Source organism: Oryzias latipes, chromosome 22 (assembly GCF_002234675.1).
Source record: "Oryzias latipes chromosome 22, ASM223467v1".
NCBI lineage: Eukaryota > Metazoa > Chordata > Actinopteri > Beloniformes > Adrianichthyidae > Oryzias > Oryzias latipes.
In genome coordinates, this window is record NC_019880.2 from 16,935,570 (window position 1) to 16,954,983 (window position 19,414).

At 44.9% G+C, this 19,414-nt stretch overlaps 1 protein-coding gene across 2 annotated transcripts in view; it reads right to left on the bottom strand.

Moving 5' to 3' along the window:
• The window catches only part of LOC101160370 (runt-related transcription factor 3), a 41,089-nt gene that overhangs the window by 7,420 nt on the left and 14,255 nt on the right, over window positions 1–19,414 (bottom strand). For both annotated transcript variants that reach the window (XM_004082389.4, XM_023951523.1), the window contains 4 exons: window positions 15,518–15,759; window positions 14,812–14,968; window positions 13,606–13,710; window positions 3,775–3,921 (listed from right to left, as the gene is read on the bottom strand). In XM_004082389.4, coding sequence (XP_004082437.2) covers window positions 3,775–3,921; window positions 13,606–13,710; window positions 14,812–14,968; window positions 15,518–15,759 — 651 coding nt within the window. The remainder of the gene's footprint in view (window positions 1–3,774; window positions 3,922–13,605; window positions 13,711–14,811; window positions 14,969–15,517; window positions 15,760–19,414) is intronic.

The window sequence follows — 19,414 nt, forward strand, 5'->3', positions numbered from 1 at the left end:
TTGTGCTGGCTTCCTGTTTCGCTGAGGCCTTAGGCGCCGCAACAGGGAGAGAATGTGAGAGCACTGAAAAAGAGATTGTGAGACTGAAAAAGAGATGCCAGGGAGGAAAAGAGGGAGAAAGGGAGCGTGTTAGAGAGGGGAGGAACATGGCCTTGGCTCAGCTATGTGGGACATTTGATATGTCTTTTGAGTCCTCACATATAACCCGAGCAAAAACAAACACGCTGCCTGAAAAATCCTATGCTCTCTTTGAGAAGTGCCTGTCCGCCCACCCTTTTCCTCCCCCCCCAGACTCAATAGAGACTGTTCATGGCACACGTGTAGTTTCTGTAATTGCTGAAATGTAAAACTCGGCCCGGCTCTGATGTGAAATTATAACTTACACAAACAGTCGAGTCGTGGTGGGGGGGGGGGGGAGATGGACGGGGGGAGCAGATATCTTGCTCTCACTTCTCGTTTTCTTTTCACCAAAAAGGCAGGCAGAAAAAAATCTTTTTTTATTTTATTTTTGCTTCTAGAACAAAAACAACTTTGGTTTAAACTATTCCTTTCAGGGTCACAAAAAGAGAATGTCCATAAGTGAAGCATTCAGGCACCTTAACAAATAAACTCTGTGGCAGAAATTGACATATTATGTAAACAGAGGTGCACAGAAGTAGAACAGAGAGGAGAGACGAATGGTCCGGATTCCTGCTTCTTTCAGGCATGTTGGCCTCAGAGCTTCCTGCTTGGGTTTGGCACAAAACGGCATGACACCCAACTACCTGCCCGATGCTGCTAATTTCCTCTAGTCCTTTTGACTGGCCAATCGTGTCACTTCACGTGCACCTCACAGCCACAGCAGAGCGCCACCTTGAACCTGGGAGGCCGTCCGGCTTGTTTATGTGGAGCAAACAGTGTGGTCAGTGCGGATATGGCAGGAGGGGCTTCATTAGGTTTTTTTTAAGCTAAGTTGACTCCAGAGGCCACGACAAACCAGGGCCCGACTGCCAAGTCACAGCCGCTGCAGTGCAGAGGAGTGCCAGTTGTGCAAAGATGAAACCAAAGTTACCAATATTTGTGGAAGTGTTGAAAATAGAAAAAAAAAAAGTTTGCTTTTCTTTTTACACACAGTACCTGCAGTCATTATGACATGCACTCACAGTAGCCCACACGCAAACCCACCCCTGAACCCCCATCAAAGCGCTGATGGTGGAGCATTATGCCAGTATCTGATATTCATCTTCAGAGGGGGGAACACACAGGTGTTGGAACAAATGACATGTTAAATGATACCTCCTCAAAAGTGCCAGCGCTTTCTTTCTGGGTGATTAAACCGGTGCTGCGTTTCTTCTTCTCCCTACTTCGCTGTAAAAACACATTTAAGTTGAAAGAGTGTCCTCCGTGCCGGCTGACTCTCAGAGGCTGTGCCAGGAGCTTGTTAAGTTTTGTTTGGATGGATCAGACTTCAGCTCAAATCTGTTTTCCCCTCCTCACTTTGATGTAAATCAAATTTTCAACCAGGCTTTTGCCTTTCTTTGAGACTCCAAATACCTGTGTATACGTTTGAAAGTGCCGTCAAAGCTCCATGTTGGATGATAAACTACATTCCTCATCAAAGGGAGGAAAGAAAAAGGTGCCACCCACAGATACAGCTAGTTGTACAGTGCACATCTCTCACTTGAGGTTTTGAAAGCCAGAATAACAATTTAGTACCTGATTGTCTGAGTGTCAGATTTGCTTGACTGCACTAGTTGAACCACACACACACACACACTCCCTCCACCCTGGCAGAGAATCAGTCCACATGTCTAGCAGGCTTACCTGTGGCCACTGAGGAACAAAAACAAGCAGCGAATGTGGCGTCTGCCAAAATTCCTGTCACTGCATGCACTGCAATGAGCTCTTAATTACCCTGTCTGTCTGCAGCGCTAACGGAGAATATGCAACACTGGCAAAGAACTTTGTGTGTTTATCATTTTCAATGTTGCAAAAGCGGGTGTTTGATTTAGAATCCGGCAGATGTTTGAGGACGTGTCATGTCGACAACCAGGCTGAGACAGTATTTCATGGCTGAGACGAGAAAAACAAAGCGAGGAGGCTTTGAGAGGAGGTGACACCGCGTTTTCTTTCTTCACCGTTCTCTGGGGGAAAATGCCAGGTTCCGGGCCCGGACAGTGGAAAACATCTTTTGTAACAGCGATACGGGAATCCACTTAATTACACTGCGTTGATGGTTGAGATATCTCTCGTCAAGGCTCAAACAAACAGGGGCTGGGATTTAAAGTATCTGCGAACTACAACGCCGTCTGACAGAAGAATGTAAAACGGAGAAGTGCGTGCTGATGACATGTAAACATCTCAGTTTTGTCTCTGAATTAGATTTATAGCAGCAAGTCTACTTTTGTTACAACTTTACTTTTACCGCTGTAGTTTTGTTGTCTACCAACGAGACTTCATGAGATAGACTAAGTGGGAGGGAGGAGGCCCCCGCTGGGCTGTTATTTAATTATTTTACCACTCTTGCCCTGCGGTGTGCCGTCATGATGGTAATACCACAGATTAAGGTGTGTGGGTTTTTTTTCTCCAGCCTTCTCCCTCATCTGCCTCCTTCAAGCACACGTCCCTCATAGATAGCCTGCAGTCAGCGGCAGAGTAATATGAAGCTCAAGGCCCTGAACGTCTCTGACACTTCCAGCTGATTTTAACATGCTACGTCGGCTCTCTGTTTGTGTACCCTGCACTGCCGTGTGTTGCAAGGTCTTTGAAGTCATGCAAGCTCTAATTCCCATCTTAATCTAGCAGCGGAGCTCCTTGTCTGGTGTCTGGACCGTGTCTGTGTACCCTACCCACGAAGCGAAGGGAAAATAGAAACCTAAAGCCGCAGGGGACTTTTCATTGGCTAGAGGACTGCTAACTCCAAGAGAATCATCACAGTGGGGATATTGTGTTGTATCACTGTTTGCCTTCACCATTACCACTTGCTAGGGTTTCCAAAATGGCTCATGTGTTTTTAGCTTGGTACAGTCCGTGCAAAGATGAAATCAATATCAGCAGAAAGTGAGGACACGGAGGACTGAAAGACCCCGTGTTCTCTGAAGTCAGCTGCAGACGGTCTCACACCGGTGAGTCAGCGCTGGCTAAGCTAAGAACAAGGCCAAATGCTGTCCGGCTGTGATGCACTCCGATAGAATCACACCCACGCACGACTCAGCACTCCCAAACAAGGCCTCCTGTGTACGGCAACACTGATAGATAGGTAATGAGCTTCATTAGCCATCAAGAGGAGCAACGTGTGAGTGGGAGGGCAGTGCAGGTCAGAGTGTCCGCCCTGCGTGCCTCAAGATATGCTGAAAAAGAGGCCGAGGCGAACACTCATCACCCACGCAGCTGTCCTCAGAGCAGATTCACACAGGACCCAACAGCCCCCCTCCCTTCCATCGCACATCGTCTCCCGTCATTCCCCTCCCACGGACATTCGACCAGTCTGAGAGTGACGTGATTGCCAAGGTAGCGGACGGCTGCAACATTCGTGAGGCTGTAATGTGTGGCCAGCTTCAGCACCGGGGCCAACACTGCCTGGCAGAGCTCTACACACCACCTGGCCTGGGACTCTGCCCTGCTCGCTGTGGGGCCCAAACCCACCAAAGCAGGCTATCTAGGGACAGATTTGTCACAAGCACCCACTCAGATGAGAAGACTTTTAAGAACGGAACAATATTTTTGGCAGAAAACAGAACCAGATGTTTAATCTGTGATTAGAGGCTTTTTACAAGGCTTTTTAATGGTCCTCACCTTGTGTGGTGCTGAGGTGGGTTTGGTGAATGGGGCGTGGGTTATTGTTCACAGGGCCTATCCTCATAGTTCGCTGGTAGCGCTCAATCTCCGAGAGCCTGTCAGAAAACTGCATCTTCTGGGGGTCTTCTATCTTCACTCTGTGCCCTGAAAGATCAGAAGATGGAGCGGAACAGTCAAGACAGTTGCACCTTTTAAATCCACCAGAAACCAAAAAGAAACAGTTAAGGTTCAACACATCTTCGGTGAATAGGATTTTTGTCGCCCGAAGAAGCGGAGTGTGGTGTGACAGCTTGAACTTTTAACTCCCATACACACACGTCAGATAAACATATGTAAAGATACCGCCACTTTCACTATGTTTTCTGCTGCTGGGCAGAAAAATATTATTAGAGTGTCAGCAGACCTTGAAATACATTGGCTAGACACTAAATGTTGCCCAATCTGCACCTGCTGCCACGTCACCCACAGATAACAACAGAGTTAGGGCTTGAAAATAATTGCTGCAGGAATGTTGTTTACCATGAACCCGGACTCTAATAAAGAGTGAATTATGGCTTCCTGCGGTCATCTGTAAGAAGTGATGAAATTAACATATCCTTATCTTGCTGCTTTGCTAAAATCAACAAGAAATGGTGACTAGATCTACCCTAATTTCACTCCTACACACTCAGATTAAGGCTGACTGACACAGCACTTAGTCAGGAGGAAACACCCAGACAAAGCTACCAGACCTTATAGTCATCAGTCTTAAACATAACAGAGAAAAACACCGAATAGGGGCCATTTTTTCTCTCTAAAAAGAGTGTTGATGTTAAGAGGTGACATTTCTGCTGAATCCATCCTGATCACTCTAAGGTTTTGTTGAAGGAAATAAGCTAAGAAAAAAGATCTCTGAAAGTGCTGTTGGGCAGACACACACATGTTTTTTACAGGCTTTACATGTGAACACGCCTTAAATATCAGAGTCCGGATGCCTCTAATGGGAGGAAGAGATTTTAATGTAACTATCGATGCACCAAAACTGTGTGTGATCCGGCATGTATACATTCTGTGGTTTTCTCCCTGGCATCTCTACAGAGTGGCCTAATGTGAAGTAATGGCTGGATTTGAATATTTTATCACTATATAAAGGGGGCAAGACAGATGGACCAATATGGAATTTGCCCGTCCTTTCTTCCCACTGACCCATGGGCAATATATCATCTCTCTGAGGTTGACCCATGGGTAAAGTTTCCTCTCGTTTACCGCTCTGTCCATTTGTTTGTGCCCGCCACCTCCCTTCCGTCTTCTCCTTTTGAGCCGTATAGAAAAATATTTGACCCCCCCCCCCATCCACCCCCAACACACTTTATGGGAGTGCTGCTGTCCTGAGTCACATATTCAACCTTAGGAAACCCAATGAGCAGAAAGAGAGACTTTGGATGTTTTCATGATTGTCTGTGTGGCTTAAGTTGACTTTTCTGCCATTACTTGGAGAGTTAAGCATGCCACCCCCCCACCCCCCCCACCCCCCATCTGTGCTCTGTGATTTATCTTTTACTCAGCTCATACGTGGCCAGTCTGTCTTCGGTTTAACCGCGATGGAAGGAACGGAGCCCTCCGTCTGTCTCTCACACACTCAAACAGCGCCTGGACCTGGCTCCAACACTGCAGCTACTGTCTGTCCCCCGCCAGAGCCGAGCCGGCCGCAGGCAGCAACCCTCCAAATATAGCCCCCTATATGTGTCCTTGTGTAGTTATTAAGAGATTTACACCACCTCAAACGTCTGAGGTCAGGGAAACGATACATCCCACTGCCTCCTGGTCGGAAAAGAATACAAAAAAGAAAAGATCATCAGTCCGTTTTCTGTGCGGCCACTGGTGGTCTTAGATGAATTGGCTCTTAAAGGATGAAAGTGATCATTCAGCCGCCCACAAGCGCTCATAGTCAGTGTGGCCTGGTTCCAGCTGGCAGGGACATGCATGTAGCGACACACTGTTCACAGCTTCCAGTAGGGGGTTTCGAGGGCTATAGTAAGGGGGATTTCAGGTTTTTTGGGGGGAGGGTTGATGGGTGTAGGATGTGGAAGGCTAAAAGGCCTGGAGCCTATTAACCCAAGGCCCACAGTTGCTGTTAACACCACTAATCAGCTGGGAGCCAGCCCAAAGCTTTTCCTCTGTTTTTATCCTCCTTCCTCTCCTGGTTTTATTTCTTGGATAAAATATCAAACTTATTTTCTCCCTGACATTTACTCTAAGTTGGATTTTTTTCCCTCTCTTTTAAAAGTAAATCTAAAACCTTTTTGTCACGTTTCACTGCTAGCTTGTTAATATTGCTGCACGTTTGTCAATAGAAGACTGTTATATTTCCTGCAGAAAGGCCAAACGCATCCAAATTATGAGAATACACAAATTGTATCCTTCACTTCAGCCTGGTGTTAATACACACACTCTTTGGCCAGTTGACCCTGGCTGCAGGTGCGGTGGGTTGGGTCCGACCGCCAACGTTTGACTTTGACTTTGCAGGGCTGAGGGCCAGAGGGGTGCTGGTGCTCCACACGGCCCCATTTTAGAGGGGTTTCTGTGGTCAGATGAATATTTAATGTGTCAGGGTGCACTTAGGAGAGAATGCCCTTGTTTTTCTCTCTATGATATCATAACCACAAAATAGAGCTGGGAGCCAATGCACACATGAGGCCTAAACAGCAGCACTCAATGTGCATCCACAGCTGAAAATGGATGCTAAAGGTTGTAGATTTACTAGCCTCCTCTCAGCGTGGTGGTCGCATCATATGAAAGCATTATGGAAGTCTATAAAGAACTAATAACAAGCTTGATATAAAAAGTCGGGCATTAACGATGTACTCAAAGGCTGTGTTCTGCAGAAATGGGTGTGCCGTTCCCAGCCAAGTTTTGTTTCTGGTGTGTGCGTCTTTATTTCCTGACTGGGTTTTATGCTCAAAGCATAACTCGACCTGCTCGCTCTTTTACCCCCTCATGCTGGAGGTGCCGCTGAGGTGTAAAGAGCTGTGTTTCTCATGAACGTCAACATGGTTCTTGCTCAGAAAGCCCCTTGAAAGGGCCTTCTCTCCCTCCATCAGACCTGTTCAACACTGAGACGAGTATTTGCTCGATGAGGCGACATTCAAACGATGCCACAGCTGGATGATCAACCAATACAACCTATTTCCTTTCCTCTTCCCTACACTTTCTTTTTTCCAACTTCTTCTCTCCTGTTCACTGCTGAAATAAAGAAACACATGTTCCCATCCAGGGGGAGACACATTAAACACAAGCTCTTTTTAGGAAAGGGCCTCATGCTTTTTCAGGGGCAAAGTGAAACTCTATCTGAGCAGCAAAGGGTTGTACGTGCTTTGGCCCCAAACCAAGTCTGCACCCAATATATTTGAAGTGTAAATATTTGTGTTCAACATATAAATGGACTTGATAGACTGCTGATAACAGACTACAATCAATGTGGATTGTATGTGTCATAGTTAGTGCAGAAAACTATGTCTGGACTGTAAAGTGTTGCTGTGTTACACACAGAAATGCCTGCGATATTTTTATTCTTATGCTGGTTTTTGGAGGTTTCTTTTCCGTCATCGACACATCAAAAACCTAAAACGCATGCGAGTAAAAGAAAGCCTTTTCTAGATGTGCTGAAAGCTTCAAAACACATCCTTATCTGGCTTTTGAAACCCAGCAGTGCGATGTAGAGCGACAGTTGAACAGATGCAGCGGGGAGGCCTGCTCGCCTGACAGCAAACTTCCGTTTGCCCTCAACAGACACTGAGGACGTTTCAACATCTGTTGAGCAAAGTCTTATACACCTGTCTTCCTCTTCCTCCTCTCTAGCGGACCCGAACTTCCCGCGTTCTCGTTCCCACAGCACTTCTTTCTGACACTCTCTGTCAAACTTCCCCTTTCACTCTATTACAGGCAGAAGCTCAAAAAGCATCTTTGCAGCGCTGTGTTCGGCTTTCCAAGGCCACCAATCACACCATTGGGTATTTTCGATGGGGCAAATCAGAGTTCTTGTTTTGAGGCTGACCCTGAGGGATGTGGGTTTTACCCTTGGCTGGAGATTGTGGCTGTCTCGTCTGAGCCTAAACGAGTCGATGTTAGCCGCATCCAGACATTGCACTTTTTTTTATTCATTTGCATAATATGCTTGTAACACTTTCAGTTTGAATGCATCAAGTTTTTAGCAATCGTTATCATGAACACAATGTTTTTGTCTTTGGGGACGGTCAGGCTGTGAGTCTGTCATAAACACGGCGGCTCTGAATTTTAGGGGGTTCTTGCGGCATTATTATTTAGGCTTTCTCGATGGTCAACAAGCGTCTTGGCACGCTTTTATCTATAGTTCACCCTCTTTGGCCTCAGCTGGGGGATTGTCTGGTCCCTCCGGCAGATGCGTCAGCCTCTCTCTGGGGACATCAGCAGTGTGAAAATCCCCCTCGCAAGGCCTGAAAACAAGCCGTTCACAGCGGAAGTTGCTACATGAGACTGAGCAAAGAGCACAGCCTTCCTTCTCTGATAAGGGATAAGGCGCTTTGCAAATTTCCGTGTGTGTTTTCGTGTGTGTCACTGTGGGACAGAAGCACACAAGGACAGCCCTGCAGTGAGGCAAGTTGAGGCAAAGCAGAAGGGGTACCAAAACACAGCCCAGTGCACCCAGATTCTTTGGCGATACCGTAAAGGGCCACAAGCGTGTTGAAACCAGTCACCCCTCTTTTGTCTGGCCGTTCTACCTCTTGAGATGAGCAACTGTCTTTTACAAAGGGAGGGGTGTTTTGGGGGCTGATAAAACAGGGGCTGTTTTTCAGGCCTTTTGGCTGGCTGCCTGCAAACTTTGCAGATTTCCCAGCACTGATGCTTTGGCCTTGATGAGCCCAGAAGGCCTTTTTGGTGATTGATCGTACCGAAGCAGTTAGTTCAGCAGTGAAGGAGGTTGTTGTTTGTGTTTGCGTGGAGTCGATTTGCTCTCAGCAGTGAGGGGATGTGTGTGCTTGTAGAGCTGTGAAAAAGAAAAAGCAAGCTGCCGCTGTCAATGCAATACCAGCAGATGTGTCAAACGTCTTCACACCTCCATGCACACAACCTCACGCTTTAAAGTGCAACATTGAGCTTCTGACCTGAAATGCGACAATTTAACAGAATAAAATTCCAGGTGATTCACGGCAGATGTGTGAAGTTTCCGTTGTGCGAGAAAACACTTTTCACACAAGCTTCTCTGAGGTACGAGGGCTGCTCTCTTCATGTGATAATTCCAGCCTGTTTTGAAGAGCTTGGTTTTACTCCATGTTTACCTGGAGGATTACAACCTTCTCCACTCCTTGAAGCGAGAAGGACTTTGCTTCACCTATTATTTTATTGCTCTTCCTAACCATCAAGGCTTGAAGAAATAAATATCCAAACTGCAGGGTGGTGGTACACGCTGTATTTTCCAGTAACCAGCGGTTCGCTTTTACCACAAACCGCCCTGTCCTCTGTCCACCTCTGCATCCCAACACAGAAAACGACTCATTGTCCAAATACAGAAAAGGAGAAAAATATTCCTTCTGTCACAGACCATTACTTTTTTCTAAATAAAGATCAAAACTTTTATTGAATTACAGCTGAAAGGTTGTAATGGCTCCCTGCTGCGTGAGTCAGAGTAAACAAGCGCACACAGAGTGGGCATTGGACTTCCCTTCATAGGTAAGTAAACAGGAAAGACGCTTGGCTGCTGAGTTTAGTCCAGCGTGTGTAGGTGGAGACGCGGAAAGGAGGAGGACATGGAGCAGAGGCTGAGCGGCCCTCTCCTCTTATTCTTTGGGAGCATCAACTGAATGAATCAAAAGCTCTGTTTGGGGTCGCTGTAAATAATCCTGTGATTTCTAATGCTCTTCTATCTGACGTCAAGAAATCTGTTGCAGAATTTTTTTTGGGGGCTGATAGTCATCAACTGGCCTGAGGAGGTGATATTCTGATCTTTCTAAATGTCAGACAACATCCTTTAATGTAGCAGAACCTTCTGTTTCCATGAAAACTGTAAAAAAAAAAAAGGGAGGGATGACAACTCTTTATGTTTTTGCTAAAATCACAATTAATATGCTTAAATTAGAATAAAAAAAACAGTGAATGAGTCTTTGAATAATCCTAAACAGGGACCTGGCCTCAAAACCTCTAGATGTGGTTGAGGTGGCAACAGTGGTCAGAGAGCTTCCATCTCCCACGAACAAAAAAACCCACATATTTCAGGGGATTTTATTTATGTCTGACAGCATGAGGCCTGCAGTCGCCCAAATCCAACAGAAAAGACACAATTGTTGTTTAATTAAGAATGCCCAAATATCCTGGAGGACTTGTTCTCCATCCATCACAAGCCTCAGACCTCAGGATGTGGTACGAATTTTGTCGCAACCCAAACTATTCCATTTACAACGCTGCATTCCAGCGGGTTTATCAGTTGACCAATATTTGCTCTTCTTTTAATCACTGAGGCTGTGTGTGATCCGTCTGCAGTGACCCCGGGCGAGAACTGATGCCACAGAAAAATCACTTCTTTGAAGGCGACATTAAATCCGCTCTTTATCTGTTCTCATCTGTCTCCGAGAGGGCTGACTGTCTTCACAGCCAAATCATAAATTAGGTGGTCATGAGGCCAACATGTCTCCGGGTCATAGATAGAGGAGTCAGGAAAACACCCAGAGTCGCACATGCCGCAGCTCTCCCCTCCCATGGCACCTCCACCTGTAGGCCTCTCTTTCAAAGACGCCCATCTCCATTTTCAAACATCAAAGCCGCCTTTGAGAGAGCAATTCGCACTAAGGGCGAGCCTTTCATGTGATTTCTGTGCAGCATGGGCGTGACTCAGTAAGGCTGATTTAAAGCGATGCACCTGGCAGGTGCACACGCTGCACACACGCAAATGCAACAACATGCATGCTATCTTTTTGTTTACTTTGCAGAGAGACTGCAATATCACAAGAGAAATAACACAGCAAATGGCATTGTTTGTCTATTTGCATACTTTGTACAGTCTGTGTGCCAAATGCAAATAGAATCAACCTGCCAACACGAACTTGCCCCCCACCCTCACCCTGACTCCCCCTCCCATCCCTGCCTTTCTTACTGCCGGGCTGCCTGCACACACCCAGCCGAGTAAATACAGGGAACAAAACATCATTCCCCGTGCAGTTTTGGTGGATTTGTGGCCTTTTGAGCGGTGAAGTGCATGAAGCATTCACACTGACATGTTAGCAGAGATATTTCCAATTTTTTTTTTTAGGGAAAAAGAGAAATAATCAGTTTAAAGCTGATATCTAATGAAAGGGAAACTCAAAAAGTACATTATATTGAGTGTTGTTTGATTTACTATTAGGATAAATCCTTAAAGAATTAGTATTCAATAGTTTGAGTTCAAAAAGACACTATTTATGCATCTATCTAGAAATCTCAGTGTTTTCCATATCTCATCTGTTTTGTATGCAAATGTTCTTTAGTTTGTTTGTATTTTCTCTCTGCGTTGGGGTTTTATTCAAACGCTTCCTCACAGTTTCAATGAATTTCTATTTTACACATTAGCATGGCTCTCCATCCATGCAAACTACATTGATGATCTCTCCGCTGCAGGCCCACCTTAGCGCTCCCATTTCATGACTGTAGAGACGCAGAGATCCAAGCGTCTCCTTAGCAGAAAATAGCGACAGTTGATGTAATGTTTAAGTGAGGCTTTTAAGAGGAGAAGCGGAAACGGAGAGGATGGATTTACTGGTGTGGGTGATTCATCCAACAAATATAAAAAAATGACACATTTGAATTGCCCTTTTCCTCGGCGGTTCTGGTGCTGCGCAAAAATGCGCAGAAATGCGGTCATCTTTGACGAAAGTTTCCAGTTTCAGCTCAGCAGAACTTTGATAATAAAATACGGAGGGGTGCCGCTGATGGTGCGGAGGGGAAAGGGGGGAGGGGGGTTAGTATGACGAATGCCGGATGTATAATGAGGAAATCTGCGACAAGGGAGACAAAAATACTCAGCTGAAAATGCTTTCAGTTTTGGAGCTGAGCATTTATATCGATAAATGTGACTGTAAGTCACGTATGTGTGGAAAAAAGCACGTCTGTGTGCGCAAGTGTCATCAACTCGCAGTCTCCCCCCCCCCCCCCCCCCCCCCCCACACACACACACACAAGCTTGCCCTTTTCGTTGCCACTGCCAGAGGTGCGTCACTGTTGCAGTCCTGTCCATCAGATTCTCTTGTCTGTGTCGGCAAACATTGATACCCCCCACCCACCCGGGCTGGCAGCCAGGCAGACGCAGGCCTCTGCGCAGTAAAGCCCAAACGGGCCTGCAGACAGGTGTGCGCAGCACCAGCCGAGTGCGGCTTCGGGCTGTCTGTCAGACCCACACTGAGAGGCATTGTCACAGAAACAGGGATGAAAGCGCCTTGCAGAGATATAACTGTCTCCTGCGATGAGACTGATCATAAAAAAATGCTGATAGTTTTATGTGCTGGCAGTGCTTTTGCTTAATCCGCGGTGCCTTGTGGTTAAAGAGGAATCTGATTATTTTTATGGTGCTAATAATGACTGAATAGTTTGTGTGTGTGTGTGTTCCCCTTCTGCGCCTGTGCAGGGACATGACTGATGTTACACTCGCAGAATGCGCTTCTTGTTTAAATATGAGAGCTTCTTTCTATCGTTTCGTGTGATTTCTATTTAAAGAGGAGCGCTTGAGCGCACTAACACGGGCGGAAATGTCGGGTCGGCATCTGAATACTCCACCTAATTCAATAAAATGAAAAAGATTTAAATGTTCTTGTTGGTGTTCATGAAAGGATTTGATATTTTCGTATATTATTGAATTATTTTTTCTTCTTCTTAAGTGTCATATTTTGGCAAAGAGCCATAGTATAAATGTGACTATGTGACGCCTGAGTGCAGCAGGACAGACAGAACTATTATTCAAAAACCTGACGCACATATGAGTGCTAACCAATGGAGGTGCAGCGACTGTTTTACTTATTTTTCTTGATACAAAAGATTATATAAACGCGCTCGCCCACACACAAACACGCACGCGCGTGGTTTTATTATTATCCAGTAACTGCTCCGTCTTTTTTTAACTTCTCCAAATAGCATTCAGCTTTGCGGGGGTGTGATCCCATTCCATCTGCAGTATATCCCCTCTCATGTGTCTGTTACGTCCCCCCAAAAAAGCCCCCCCCCCCCCCCCCCCCTCCTATATTCACTTCTAGCTACAACTGACTCATGAGCACCGCACCAGACCGCACAAACGCAGCTGCGTCTTCGCGGTGGCGCTAGACAACAGCACAGGGCCTGAAGTTCAGTCGGCTAGCCACTTATGTGGTCAGGCAGAGGAGCAGCAGCGGAGGTGTGAGGAGGAGGAGGAGGAGGATGAGGAAGAGGGCTGAGCCACCTGCGGCTTGCAAACTCACTCAACGCTTCTTAGTGGTCTTGGGTTATGCCTTAATAAGCTTTACAGTTTCCTGTGAGAGGGCCTTTCCCTGCTCCTCTGCTGCGTGCGCACACGCATGCTGGTGAGAATAATGAAGAATAACCGGCACAACCTCCATCTGAGCCAAACTTCATCCTCAACCCCAAAACCAAATCTTCAGACGAATCTCCTGCAAATGTGAATTTCTTTTCATCACATGTGACCGTGTGAACAGTTTTTCAGCGTGCACGCCCACGGATGTTTCAATTATCACCTGCTGAATGACTCATGCGGTTCGTTTGGCACGCACGCATCCACATTTCCAGAGCCTGAGCTGCTCAAGCATCACCACATGCACCAACTGTAAGAGCAGCGCGCGCCATTGGTCTGTGTGCACTCACTGCGCGGTTCACGCGGTCCGTCCACGGTGACTTTGATGGCGCGGTGGTAGGTGGCCACTTGCGGTGGTCCGGTGAAGACGGTGATGGTCAAGGTGAAACTCTTTCCTGCAGAGCGACACAATCCAGAATCATCAAGGGGTTCATGTTTTCCCCCTTCCCTATAAATCAAACTGACTTCCCATCCACAAATAAAATCTAAAAAAAAGGACAGTATATTGCATGGGCCTGAGTTTGATTATTGAGACGATGCATTCCAGACAGCCCTGATGAGCTGACAGCAGCAAAGGCCGAATCTTTGCTCCCATCTGCATCAAAAACTGACCAGAAGCAGAAAGACGCGTCCCCACTCACGGAGAAAAGCATCTTTTGTTCAGGCAGATTGCGTGCGATTCTAAAGACGAAACAACAACAACTCTTTACACAAACAGAACGTGTAATTCGTAAAAGAAAGTCAGGGACAATTGAGACTATTTTCTTTTCAGAAAATCACAGGTCCTTTGACATTTTAGGCCATAAAAGCAAAATGGGCTGCTTGGAAAATGACAGAAAAGCCTTCTTAACTCGCGCATTTTTGTGAACAATCGCGCTTTCAAAGTATATTTAGGTTAGTGAAATGTGTTATTTAGGCCGCAGCATTGAGAGGTTTTGCTTCACCTGATTCAGGAGAAAAATGCAAGTCAGCAGGCCTGGGCTCAAACCGCAGCATCCTGCAAACAGGCCCGGCGATGTGTTCCTCTTCATCGCTGATGGCAATCAACACCATATGATGAAAACTAGATTTATCATTTAACCAAATAACAATGCTTTATTGTCCAATTAGTCCAGCGCGTAAATGGTTGCGCCTTCACGCGCCCTCAGACCTGGATAATGACATAGCCCGCTGGATTTAGGAAATTATAGAGAAACGTTGCATCTGCACGCGTGACGCAGACTTTTTGATGACACCCACAAAAGCGTCACCTGGCAAAAGTCATGGCCTGGTGTGAAAAAAATGTCCTGCTCTTTTGGCGCAAAGAGAGAACAGAAATCAGAAAACCGTGTTGTTATTTGTTTTATTATTTTTAGGCACTGTGGAGTGGTTTGATGGAACACGTTTCTGCAGCTGGGTGTGTTTTTATTGGCACTTAAAAATAAGAAATACACATATATGTTGTTAGGCTTTTCAAAGCGGAAAATGAGTGAGAAAACCTCGACGGTTTGGCTCACCTCGTCCGCTCCTTCCCACAAAGCGCAGGTCGTTGAAGCGGGCCACCTGGTTCTTCATCACGGCAGAAGCGTTCCTCAGCTCGGCTGAGTAGTTCTCGTCGTTTCCGGCCATGACGGTCACCAGAGTACCATCGGGAACGTCACCGAGGGCCACCACCTGCACGCACGAGACAGAGCAGACGGTCATTCCACCAAACCAACTGAGCGCGTCCAAACCGCATCCCAGTGATCAGCCCAAACATCTCTGCAGCTCCACCGCAAAGGTCAGCGGTCAACAACTTGTGGCGTAAAAATGTCTTTTGTTAACACTCTATTTGGTCATTTAAGGGGTATTTTCTTTAAAGTAAAAAACAAAAAACAAAAAAAAAAACAAACGTATTCATGACAAATTGAATTTAGAAAAGTAAAAAAAATAAAAAAAAATAAAAGTAAAAAAAACATAAATAAACCTGTCTTAAGTCAAATTTCCGTCTTTTCCTTTCGTGCGCAAAAACGCTTTTTTTTAGGTTGCATCATTTTAAAGTGTCAAACTCTCCAAAGGCGTCGATGAATTCAAACCTCCTGCATCTAATCACGAAATCTAAAATATTTTCATTTCATGCAGTGCAAAAGTCTGCCTGCGATGCACTCATGTGTATATATTTTGTGCTGCTGAATTATTAAAAAAAGAATGCCAAATTAATTTGATTGTTAAGATGAGTTTTACCTTGAAGGCCACTGGCAGCGTCTTGTTGCATCGCCAGTGAGACGGCAGGACAGAGCACAGGAAGTTGGGGCTGTCGGTCCGGACCAGCTCCCCTGCGTGGTCAGCCAGGACGTCCACCACGTTTCTGTTGTCCGGTCTTGACCTGAGCGGCCCTGTGGTGGCCATGGCCCCGTTGCTGTCTCCAATCTTGCTGCAGGGGAAGGACGTTGAGGGCGGTGTGAACCGTCTGGTTGTGGGCGGCTCTACGGGAATATGCATCACAACAGCTTGGGTCAGTGCCACCTGACTGGGTCGTGTCAGAGGAGAGCAGAACTCTCTGTGAGGAAAAGCAGGTTTTGGATCTCTCTCTTAGTCCCCCAGACGCCACTGGTGTGTGAGAAGCCCGCCGCGTCAGCGCAGAGGATGGAGGCGCTGGCGCGCAGTGGAGGAAAAAAGTCTCACTGCTTTAACAGAAACAACGAGCTCCAACGACGTGAGACCTGAGCATGACGCGCCACACTGAGTAATATTTGTCTCTACAAGCCAAAAACGCTTCTGCAGAACCTGACCTATCCAGTCTAAACCCTTTCAGCACAAAATGCTTCGGCTTTCACTTGAACCAGTCAAGCAATCTCAGATTATTTACTGGCGATGAATGATAATCTGTGTGGCAGGTACTCCAAAAAGTTCAAACTGCAGTTTCGGCTGAACTTTTTTGACTGGATACTAAAAGAAATAAAATATGAGTCCTCCTAAAGTTGTTAAGAAAAAAAAAACACACAAAAGTTTTCTTGAACTCTTTGTCCGTTTTTCGTGCGTAAAAGTTCTTGAAGTCTAATCCTGGCTTCCTCCCGAAAACAAACAAACGGCGTTACTCTGGGATTAAAGAGACGCTGCCGTCGCTTCCAGTTGAGTTTCCTTCTGCAGTTATCCTTTAGGCACAAGACGGAGCCGCGCAAAAGGCTGAACAGACTGCCGCGATATTATTTCACTCCACTCCTTTCAGTGTTTAGTGGTTGGGAGTGTGAAGAGGTTTTCCACCAATGAAACTGTTGGGCTGGGCTTTAACGCACCAATCAGCGCAAGTTCGCTCGTCCTGCAGCCCAGCTCTGTTGTCACAAACCACTTTAGTTATTGATACATATATATCCGCAGCTTTCTCCCCACGCGGGTTTTTGAGCATTATTAGAACAAGTTTTAGATGGGAATAACAAATAATGCACTTAATGTTTTCTTGCAACTTAAACTTTGTAAAAAGAAGATACAAACAAAATCAACGCTTCATGTAGTGCAATGTTCTGGTTTAGAGTACATTTAAATTTGGTATTATAAAAATCTGGAAATATATTTTAGTTTGCGCAAGATGCCGAACCTCCACCCCCCCCCCGCCCGCCCCCGCACGCGCTTTAAATCACTTAACACCTCCTTGACATAATTTCTAGTTAAACTGTTTCAATTTACCTACAAAGAAGCTCCAGAACACACGGTTCTGCGGTTTAATATCATCTCATCTTAATGATAAGCCATTTAATTAAGAAGCTCCATAACTTATTTACATGTAAATAAAATAGAATAGTAAAAAAATGAAATTAGAACCTTTGAATGATCTGTATCTCCTTAATGAACTGCACTTAAAAAACTCGACAATTCATGCAAACAGGCGTAATTGTCCGATTACACATCAAATGCAGAGAAGAACTTGTATGCGCCACAGGCTGAATTCATTATAAACTTGAAAAATTACATCCAGTGACAGCACACCCTGCAGACGCGCAGCCATCCTGCTTTTTGACACTAGTTGGCGCGTTTGCCTTTTCAATCGCTGTCAGCTCTGGCTGTCAGACAGAGGAAAACTTTGCTCTGCACACTCAGACAGACGGAAATGTGGTTTCATCTCGACCTGACACCAAGAAGCTCAACGCAGCACTCCGGCGATTGTTCTCCACGATTAAGAAGCAAACACCAATAAAGCCTTTGTGTTACTGCTGAAAATAAAAATACAATCTATACTTTAATCAAGAATAAAACATGAACTTTCCTTTACATTAAATGACCATAAAATGTACAGAATATTTTCATTATTTTTTTTAAAACACTATTTAAAAATCGAATTGAGTCTGTTAAGCTCTTGGAAATCAATGTTGAGTAAATATGTAAATTATTTTAAAAAACAAGCATTTTTTTTAAATCAACATTTCTAATTAAAAAAATCTCAAATATTAATTTTAATTTTTGAATTAACAACAAAACATGTTTGCATTATTTTCCCCCCTATAGACGTAATGTCTTTTAATGAACCGATACGTTTGTTTGTATTTCACAAGATTTGTTGCTATTTTTTTTGCGCATGTCTGAGTGTGTTAGAAACAACGCGCATTTCAGTGGAGCAAGGGAGCATCCAAGCGCACTGACATCGCAGACGCGCATGGAGGGGGGGGGGGGATTCTGTATGACAGAGTAACAGTGAGACCAAATTGAATTTTAAGATATTCTCATGGGAAATGTTTTTGACCAGGAGCCCTTTACGCGGGTGCGCTGTTGCGTCACCACAGCTTGTGGGTGAAAATGTCCAAACAAGAAGCAAAAACTAACTTTTCACGTCATTAACGGAAATCCGAATTTTAACAAAACACAGGCTGAGTCAAAGATGATTTTTTTTATTTGATGTCGAGTTATTTTGTGCCTTTTGGCTTTTTAGAGATACAAATTGTTCAGCCTCAAAACTTTGCGATTCTTTATTTTTATTTTTGTTTTCTCTGTTTTAACTTGGTAACATTGAGTAAAAGAACAATGAGTTCCACAGAGTGAAATATGTATTTAAGCACCTTTACTGCTAAAGAAGATGCAAAATAAAACAGAAAAAAGTGTCAAAAACAAATTATTGAGTCAAACAGCAAAATCTAGAATTTCTTCACACAAATTAGCTTTTTCCAGTCAATAATATTTTCATAAAATGAATCCAAAATATTTCTTTAATAAGTTCAAACAAAACTAAAGGTGAAAAAAGGAAACATCTATCAGCTGTCATGTATCCTCAAGTTCAGTATGGGACAGGGACAATGCTCCTGATATTTTAGTCGTCCTCCTGCCTTAGTTCATCATTAAAAATGTGACCACATGCACTAGCTATACCCCACTCAGCCATAATGTTCGCCCCGGGCGCCTGTCACATTTAGACCTCTGCATTTCAACACACAGTTTCTACAGTTTCAGCCGCAAAGGCACTGAGGACAGAGTCTGCCATGCCCCTGAACGGTTTTTAATGATCCAACCAGGCTGAGCCTGAAATCAAGACACAACTCCCTCATAAAGGCCCCCAGCATGTATGCTTCTCTATATTGTTTTTACAAAAATAGATCCCTCAGGTAACAGCCACGAGAACATGTTTCTTCCTTGGAGCAAAGTTGTGACTAAAAAGTTTGTTTTGATCTGAATTTTTTTTTTTTCTGATATGAGTCACAACCTACAATCATTACCAGAAAAAAATACCTGTGTTTTCAGGAAACAATATGCATAGCAAAAAATGTCATTATCCAATATTTGTGAAACTTTTGAATAGATTTGAAACAAATCTCCTCCCACAGGGCTCACTTAAACCAAATGATGCCCCACTACCTGAGCTTTCATAATGAGTCAGGCTGTTAGGTATAACATGAGTGCTGTCCCCATTAAAGGAGAAAGCGCTTTGGGGTCTGTAAGTGTATACCTGTATCTAAAAGCCACCCACACAGCAGCTTTCAGTGCATCTTAAAAGCCACTTTGAAGACGAGGGGCAGCTTCTGATACTCCTTTTAGATGCTTTTTTTCTTGGATTTGATCTAATAGCCAGAGTAAACTCCCAGGTTATTTTCAGACACGCATAAGCCTTTGGATGTGTAGCTACTCATTTGGAAAAGGGGGTGCATTTAGAACCAGTAT